This window comes from Phoenix dactylifera, unplaced genomic scaffold, assembly GCF_009389715.1.
Source record: "Phoenix dactylifera cultivar Barhee BC4 unplaced genomic scaffold, palm_55x_up_171113_PBpolish2nd_filt_p 000502F, whole genome shotgun sequence".
Lineage (NCBI taxonomy): Eukaryota > Viridiplantae > Streptophyta > Magnoliopsida > Arecales > Arecaceae > Phoenix > Phoenix dactylifera.
Window position 1 is genome coordinate 150,001 of NW_024067919.1, and position 9,780 is coordinate 159,780.

Below are 9,780 nucleotides of genomic sequence, written 5' to 3' on the forward strand. Positions count from 1 at the left end.
ATCAATGGTCAGAATTCACCTAATAGTACTTCTATGCATCTCTAAATTGGAATCACTATCATCCAATCCAATGTCCGATCAAAACGCATTATAGATAAAGCTTGTCTCAGTAATTAAATGGGGTGACCTCTGGAAGAAATTTGTACTAAAGCTCTATATGTATAATTGCACAACATTGCACCTCTGACCTATTGCTTCATACATGTCACATAAGATGATGCAAGGACCTCAAGAAACGTATAAGGAAATTGTACTATTAAAATTCTGGAAGCACAATTTTGCACTTATTCATGTCAAATACCCTTCCTAAAGCTTTCTTTGTAATATAAATAGTCCAGACTACTAAATCCTAAACATATTCCTATCTGTAACCTATTATCCACAATTGTATGATCCCTTGGCGGCATCAGACATCAAACTCTAACCAACACAACAAACAAAAACCAATCCCCTAGCAGATACAGGTGCAATTTCAATAACGGGGGATGCTAAGTAAGAAAAACTAAAAACAAAATTGCTAGGTATAAGTGACAACAAGGAAGCGGTGCTAGAGTAAGAAAAAGTAGAAACAAATAACATGAGAAAGTACAAGGTAGGAGCTAAGCCAAAAAAAAGGCAGCATAATGCACGAGGCTCTCGCACTGCAGGTCTAGGGAGGGTCAAATATACACAGCCTTGCCCCCATATACTGATAGGCTATTTTTGTGTTTCAAACACGTTAATGCCTAGGTTGTAATAGAGCAATCTTACTATTGCGGCAAGGCTCACCCTCTAAAAATGAAGCCCAAACCAAACAAAATTCGAGCAATCTCTCTATGCTAATCACTAAATGGACACCCTAGAGCCTTACTAGACATACAATAACAACAATTGTCGGTTTAAAATTTTATATATAACTCATGTTGATCCCATTCCAGCCAAATAGAACAACAAGACCCGTTCTTCCTATTAGGTCCATTCTTCCTTCCAATAGTCCAAACATGATTTTTCTTTTTTTTAATCAACATTAATATATTATTTGCTCACTGTACTGAAGCTCCTCCTTCTTAGATAAGGCTTAACCAACACTATTGTTTAAAAGGAACATAAATGTCATTCTTTAAAAAGACTTACTTGAGAATTGCCTCAAGGTGAGGCTCATCAAAAATGCCTTTAGGCTCTTTGATGAAGATTTACAACATGAAGGTACCAAATTAAGAGATCCATATGACTCGCACATTTCATACCATTATGTCACAATTACACCTTATTGAAGGCATACAATGATTATTTCCATAATCCATAAGAAAGGAAGAAATGAATCACTTCTATTTGTAAAGCATTGCTAGTGGACTCCAAATTTCAAATCTAGGCAAGGCAAGATATGTACTGTACAATAAATATTTGTGCTCGCTTGGTGACTGGCGTGCTTGATCCATACAAAACTTTATAGCTGAATCCATATATAACCCCAAACACTTTTATCTTAAATTAATATCATATTACTTTCCAATAATTTTAAAACTTTAGGAAAATTAACGAGGCTTACTCCATGCACCTTGAGACTTATCCCTAGCCTAATTAAAAGTATGAACACCTCTTCACGTTCCCGAGCCTTGTTATGATGCAGAATTCACTTATGCTTATCTTAAAAACCCTATACAAAGCCTAACAAAAGCCAATTAGCTTTTGCACCATAGTCTGCTATCTGACTTAGACTTCTTAGATTCCATGAGTTTAATTTAGTGGTGTCATATACCTTATTAATTTTAACCCCCAACCTTACAACTCAGTCAGACCCTTTTCCCAGTCAACACCCTTCTATCTTTTTCCAGAGACCCCCGCCCTCATCCACCTAATTTGTTAACCTACTGATATTCTCAAGTGTTTAAGCAATGCTCTACATTAATTAGCAAGGTTAAAATTAAATTATGAAACTACTGATCATCACCTCACAACTTCATACCATAAAGGCAATTGTCAGGCCTTCTACCAACTATTACCTAAAAAAGAATCAATTCAATGGTTTTCCTTCAAACTGACCTTCAACAATCCCCTTTCCTTTGTCTTAATTTTAATGATAAAAAATCCTCCATGTCCTCCGTATCCTGTGTCTCAATCCAATGTTACTTTAATAAAAACATCTCCAGTACATTAACTTTCTGCTAGTTGTGTTTGCAAATAGATCGTTCTAAAGATTCGTAGCCTCCCACACATACGTTGTTAAATAACAAAAGGACGATATAAAAACTTGGGTCATACATAACCTAGCAAAATTATATCTTTTAAACGTTGAGTGCAATGTTTTTTTCAGTCTAATGATGTTGGTTCAACTTGATCCATCTCTGGTGCCAGGTGCGCTAGGGACATGAACCTTTTTCAGCTCAAAAATATATAGGACATTCTGCAGGTGTCAATCAAGGATATCAATGAAGATGAGATTTAAGGATTGGAATGATCAGGCTGGATTCTACCTTGCACATGGGAAATTCATCAAGTCCACTATCTAGGATTGAAAGTCGCTAAAATCTGTTTTCTTCCTTTTTCATTTTGTCTTCTATTTGTTCCACCCTACAAGGTATGAGCTCAAGCTTAGACAAACGCATTTCAAACTCTTTTTTCACTTTGGTAAATGAATTTGCTACAGCTTATAATCTGTTTGGGAAAGAAACCATTCCCATCCATAAATCTTCTAACGCTCTATAACTTCTCTTTTAAACTAGACAATAAGAAGTGATACTATACCCCAAAAGACATGAAAATAGAATCACATAAACTCCTTAACAATAAAATTTATCTGCAAAAAAATAAGACATCTATATGACCATAGATCTCACACTTAGAATATCTTTATTAGAGTCAAAAAAATCCTTTTTAGTTATTTAAAAATATCATATTAAATGTTTTGATTAATACAATTTTCTTGATAAAATAATTTGGATCCGTTTGAATCTTCATAAGGATCATGATTCCTTGTTGCCTAACCATCAACTTTTGGACCAGTTCATTGCGATCAGATTGTCGACCTCCTAAACCTATCAGAGAACTGCAAAGGTGTAAGGTACATGGAGGCCCCACTCACCCTCTTCTTCTATTTCTCTCATCCCCCTTGAGTTCACAATCTGTTGCAATGCTTAACAACAAACTCAATCCCTAGGACAGATGGAAGGAAGGTGGGAGACGGGGCTAAGGTGAGTGGCAAGCTCTCTTTTTCTCTCCTAGCTATCACCACAAGTGATTGCCCAAAGTTCAAAGCTTTCTCATCAATTTATGATTAAATATGAGTTATGAAGGCATTTGATTGCCTTCCATCTTATCTCAGTGAGCACATCTCAAAGGCAAGAGATTAAATCTAATACATGAGAGTGCAACAGACCATCAAATGTACTCGAAGCCAACATAATCATGGTGGTTGTGGTGGTGGCGGCCCATGTTCACTGTACCACCCCGAACCACCCGGTCCGGAGCGTACCGAACCATACCGAGGGTGAACTGGCACAGTTCCACCCCTTCGGTTCAAAAAATCAGGCAAGTGGGAGGAAGAGGAAGGAGAGAAGAAAAGAGAGAGAGAGGGGGAGGGAGGAATGGACGGAGAGAGGGAGAGACCACACGAAAAGATGTAGAGAGGACTTAGAAGCCCTCCCTGTTTCGTTTCGAAATAGGAGATCCTATTTATTTTTTGCCAACAAGCTATAATAAAGTCGGCAAACCATTTGCTGACTTCAATTCAAAAAAAATAACAATCACCCCGGCATGGTATGGTACGGCACAGTGCAGTATGCAACCGTACTGTACCAGGCTAATTGCCGACCGGTATGGGTCTCAGTATCAGTTTGGCGAACTTTGGTGGTGGCTATCTTAGCAAAATAGTGCCACTAGTGGTGAAGAACTACAAGAATGGTGCAGCACAAGCAGCAAGTATCAGCCATTATTCTAGTCATAGTATTGATGGTTAAGGCTAGAAGTGAGCTAGGTTAGGCTAGCTTGGGCCGCACCCCTCCCTGAGCTTGGCCTGGAAATTCTCTTCTGGCTTCGGGCTAGGCCTAAGCCCCAAGAGAATTTCTGATCAATCCCAAGCCCTGACCAAGCCCAAATTCGAGCCTAGCCCAAAGCCCGAACGAGGCCCTACAAAAATCGAGCTCGAGCATGCCTGACATGAGCTCGAACCCGAGCTCGGTGACCCTACCCTAGTATTCGTGTACAAGAGAAAACGAGGGGGATTTGGAGAGGGAGAAGGTCCACAAGCAAAGGTGGAGGGGATTAGTGTTATAGTTTGGGGCGTCAAGAGTTAGGGCAGTAAGGCTGAGGGAGCCCATCGAGAATCGAGGAGACAATACTGGGACCATGGACGATGATGACGATGAAGCAGGCAAAAGCAAAGAGTGAAGAGAGCAACTGAACAGCATCCATGAGTTGGGGAGGGCTCGTGGCAGAGAACATTGAGGTGGCAAGGGGGTTAGCAAGGAAGAGAGGGTGAACATCGAGGCCTAGGGCACAATTATGGAGAGTGAGAAAGAGGTGGAGAAAAGCATGAGAATATGAGAGGGAGCAAAAAGGTGGAGTATTATAACATGGGTAACAGTGTGGGATGTGGTAAGAGGGGTGGGTGTTAGGGATAGGGTCAGGGTTTAGTTTGGCGGAGGGGGCAAGTTAGGCTAGGCATCAAGTTGGGCTATGGGTTGGACTCGTCAGGTCAATTTATTGTTCTGACCCTACAACCCAAACTCAAGCCCAACCAAAATCCTTTCAAGTTAGGCTCAAGGCCTGACTCAAAGCCGACCAAGTCCTATGGGCCTTGGGCTAGCTTGAGCCCATTTCCAACCCTCTTGGTGGAAGAAGAAATCGTTGTTTGGGGGTGGGGGACAGTTGTGATAGCAATTGCAATAAGGAGATGGCAATGGCTTAATTTTCTCCTTTTTTCCAAAATTTTTGAAACTGAAGCAATTTCGCTATTGAAAAATTTTTGATTTCCAAAATTATTTTCCAAGTTGTAAACATAAAAAGCACCCTTAAGATGACAAGACCACTATATTGCCCAAGGTGCTAGGCACCAAAAAGGCGCTCTCCTGATGAAAGCAAGGTGCTAATATATGAAAAGTCTAATAATTGCATTAGAAATAAATAACATCTACATCTAGAAATAATATAAACATCACAAAATTAATTTTCAAGTTTCAACATCCTAAATCATGATCATCTTGAACATTGGATATCATATTAGCTTATGCTGCCTCTTCCGATGGGGACGCTGATAATGACCTATCTTCCTTACCAGGTGGATTTGACAAATCATTCCTTTCAAAACCGGTTTGGGGCACTGAAGACGAACAGAAAGTGAAAAAGACTCCCCTTTTTCACTCAGTTATTCCATTTTTTGCACGACAAGCAGTCGAGAAACAAATGATCGATGCTTGCATCTTTTAAAGCATCACATCAAAACACCACTTCCCATAATATGGTTTTGAACAAAAAATGGAAAAAATAAACCATTGGACATACTAAATAGATTCAGTATTCATACATGATAGTAAAATACCACTTAGCAAAACATGTTTCATGCTTCTAAACAACACAACGTAAAATAACAAACCACTGAATATCCTAAAGTAACCATTTATCTATATTGGTCCCAATGGACCAAAATCAACATCAAAATAAAGCTAACAGTGATCTAAAAGAATGGGCAAAAAGGACAACAAGAATGTTGTCAGACATTGGAGAGGTGCTTAAATGACCGCCTCTCATTTTATCTCAAACACTCACCTAGGCACCGCCTCAAGTAAACTGGCCTTGCCTGAGGATTTTTGAGGTGCTTAGGGGTTTCGTCACCTTGCCTAAGCAACTAGAGCACCTTTAGAACACGATTACTTTCAAAAACAACAAAAAGATGAAAGCAACCTCATCAAACATTTTTTTGGATCTAATTACCTTTTTTAAGAAAGAAAAGGGAACTGAGTCAATGGCAATTAGGCCCTTAATAAATTATATTCATTCGAAATAACAAAATAGGGCAATTCATTCAATCCTTGACGTACATCTACCTATTATATTTGGGTTTTGTATACTTTTACATTTTTATTGCATTGAGCTTTCAATCATTCATTTGATAAAGGGCAAAGGGATCGAAATGGTTCAATTGAATAGATGATTGATAATTGACCACCAATTTTAGCATTGTGACTTACCCTATTTCACCCGTATTGACCGACCAACATTCCCATCAACATCAAATCATCAAACTCACCCATTGCTCAACCTTCTCTCTTCCCGTAGATCTTCTTGTTCCTCAAATAAAGCAGCTAAACCCACCTCAAATCCCCCCCCCCCCCCCCCCCCCCCGCTGCTGTTGAGCCTAACCACCACTCTCCTTCAACTAGTCTCAACACCACCCCTAGACTATTAAAAGATGAATGCAAGAAGGGCAACATAAGCAATGATGGGAAGGATGGAGAGCAAGAAGAAGAGGGAGGCATGGTGGGGAAGAAAGAAGGGCGATAAGAAGGGCGATTGAATGGGCTGATGATGTTCAAGGAAGAAAAAGGGAGGCAAAGTGAGGCTTGGTTTAGCAATTATTTGAAATGAGGTATCGGGGACAAAATGTCAATGGTAGTGGTGGGGCATCAAATGGGGTGAGCGAAGGCTTAGCAACAAGAAAAGGTTCAATAGTGGGGAGCGGGGTGATTGACGGTGCAATATATGGGGTAATATTTTGATCAATCGGTGAAAAACTCTCGACAATAGGTAGGGGCGAGGGAAGGCTCAGCAATGGCACAAGATAAGTACATCATTGCAATGCCAAAGAGGAGGAAGATGGAACTGAAGAGGAGATTAAATGACAAAAAGGCCCACTCCATTTGGATCATGTCACAGTAAAAATGGAACCTCTGACCTACACTTGTATGTTCAAACAAGGAATAGCAGGTTGATAATTAACGGCTTATATTTAACCTGAAACATTGGTCAGCAAATGGATAAAATCTGCTTATTAGCCAATGGTACTTGTACGGAATCACCAGGAGTGCCATAGAAAACCCTTTATTTGCATATGTTATGCAATTGGCTAGAACATTCATACTAATATCATTTGCAATTGTCTGCATTGGTATGCAACTCTAACTTTTCTTTAATACTAACAAGGCAAGGTTTTAAGGTACTTGAGCACATTGTAAAACCTTAAGATATCAACCATTTGCAGAGATCTCGTCGGCATCATACAGATCCCCTTTGAATCCTAAGGAGGGATAGGATGCAAACCACACCTACAACTGAATAATATTTATCCACACAAATGATGCATAACTAAATAATATGTATCAACACAAATGATGCATAACTATCTTCTCTGAAAACTGTAATTCTTTGTAAAATTTCTGTTCCCACATTATGCTATCGTGATGTTAATTTATAATATTTAGATGTTCATGATATACTCCACACTATTTTTGATGATCTTTTTATGAAATAATAGTGACATCTCAGATGATATTTAGTGTGTAATGTGTTTATAAGAATCAACAACCTAAATGTTCAAAACATGTCGATTCATCTTCATAAAGCTACTAGAATTATTCTATATTACAGAGGAATGAAGTTTACCTTGATTTATACTTGTCTACCAGAGAGTATTTGTTAACCAAATTGTGTGATTTTCACTCCAATGAATATGAAGAATTAAGAAAGTACAACATAATATACATATTCTGCTAATCCTCAAGGCTCAAGTGATATAAGAACCATATATGGCATCCTTTACATTCAAATAAGATATCACATTCTACTCAGATAAACCAAAGAGTGATAAGCTAGACGATTGCCAAGTAATGCAAAGGACAAGACAAGCAACCCGCTATTGGATCCAAAACTAAATCAAGTAAGCTCACGGCCTTGGGCATAGAACAGTAAACTGAAGATGAATGAATCATTTAGAGAACTTCCAGACAAAACAAACATTTTCTTAAAAGTCAGAAGGCATTTGTAAAAAAAAAAAAAACAGAAGGTAGAAAGGAAAGAGCTTTAGTTCACTTCAATGTTACAATAGGACCCAGTTAAGACATTTAGCTTCACCAGAAAAAAGTTAATTAACACACAACATACTCTCAACAGATGATTGTAAGCAACTGAGCAAAGAAGAGTAAACATAATGAGAAACACATAATATTTACCCACAAAAGCAACCCATGAACGCTGACTAGCTGTCTTTCACAGACCAGTAAAAGCTCCTGTTTTAGTTCTGGACATTGATGAATCTGCAACAATGTCAACATTTCAATTAAAAGCGGAAACCAGCTTCTTTGATTCAATTGTGAATTCACACAAATTCACAAATCAAACTTACAGACAGAGAGCAAACAAAAGATGTAGAAAACGTAAAAGAAAAGAATATGCATGTTCTAGTCGAAGCGTTTATGGACATGTAAATCCAAAAGACACCAGATAATGATTCTTTCTTTATGATTTCCGGAATATGAAATATTTTACCAACAAATTTAAGAAGATCCGATAAGATAGAGACCTTCACCTCGAATCTATTGAGCTCCCCTGGTACCCTTAGCAGCATTCTTTGTTAAATTTCTGTTTTCCTCATCAGTGCTGCCTCTTTCAGGACCAGAAAGCATCCCCTTTTTCCCCTTCTCATGTACTACATGATCTGTGGGTTTCGATGAACTTCCCAGACCATTTTTCACGTTCCCCGAGACATTCTTCGGGCCAGACATTGAAGTTTCATGAGACTTATCCTTCTCTGCAATTCCCTGCGCAGGCCTCTGCCTCACAGTGAGTGGATCATGGAACTTCCTCAGCTTCTCCCTCTCCCTATTCTGGATCCTCTTCTGTGCTGCCAGGACAGCAGCAACAGTCCTGCTCGGCTGCAGCATTTTCTTCTTTGGCTCCACCTCCTCTGGTTTGGATACCAATGCTGTCCCCAGCTCCACCTTGACTTCCTTTTCCTTTTCTCTCTTGGAAACTACACAAGCTGTCTCAAGCATCTCCCTTGCCCTCTTCCTTGCCATCACAGCCTCCTTAACCTTCCGCTCGGCCTCAGCCCTCGCGGCCGCCGCCGCTCTGCTCATCGAAGCTGCCGCAAACTGCGCGGCGGCAAGAAGCGCCTTCGCGTTGGAAGAGTCAATCGTATTCCGACTTCCATCTGAAGGTCTCTCGCCTTCACTGGCAGTCTCTTCTCGCGTGGAGACAGGGAAGTAGGAGAAGCCATCGAGGTTCTTGCAGCTAGGGCAGACAAACTGGGCAGCGAGCTCGGGGGCGGAGAGGCAGGCAAGGTGGGAGACAGAGGGGCACTTGGAACATTGGACGACGGGGCGGTCTGCCGGCGAGGTGTCTCCGCCGCAGGCGGTGGCGGCGGCGCCTTCGAGGACGTCGAAGCAGGTGGAGCAGAAGGATCCATGGTGGTATCTGAGGACGCAGGAGGTGCAGAGGCGGCAGAAGACGCCGCGGTGGCGGACGTTGTGGAGCGGCCAGGGGTTCCGGGCGTCGCATCCGTCGCCGCCGCACTCGCCCGGGTGGAGGCCTCGCCCCACCACCGCCGTCGTCGTCACCGTCGCCGGCATTGACGGGGGGAGATCAAGGAAACCCTAGAAGACGAGAAGAGCGGAGAGATTGAGGATTAGGGATTTGGAATGATTTGGAGAGAGAGAAAGAGAGAAAGAGATTCGAGTTCCGATTCTCTTTCAAAATATCCCTCGTTATTTTCCATTTTATATTTTCTAATTTTTCCGCTCTCGAGAAAACGTCAGTCCACCGGATAGGACGTAGATGGAGGATAATACAGCGCACGAATAAATCCCCAGT

General features: G+C 40.8%; 1 protein-coding gene across 5 annotated transcripts in view; it reads right to left on the reverse strand.

Annotated features, from left to right (window-relative positions):
• Positions 1 to 9,780, reverse strand: part of LOC120103982 — a 24,010-nt gene extending 14,230 nt beyond the window's left edge. For 2 of the 5 annotated variants that reach the window (XR_005508439.1, XR_005508438.1), the window contains exons 1-2: positions 8,492 to 9,780; positions 8,142 to 8,225 (exon numbers count right to left, since the gene is read on the reverse strand). Coding sequence is in view for 1 of the 5 variants with exons in the window: in XM_039119190.1 (XP_038975118.1) it covers positions 8,505 to 9,539 (1,035 nt within the window). In the remaining 4 variants the exon portion in view is untranslated. Of the gene's footprint in view, positions 1 to 7,976; positions 8,226 to 8,491 lie in introns of those variants that run through there. The other 3 variants (XR_005508437.1, XR_005508436.1, XM_039119190.1) reach the window with 2 other exon arrangements.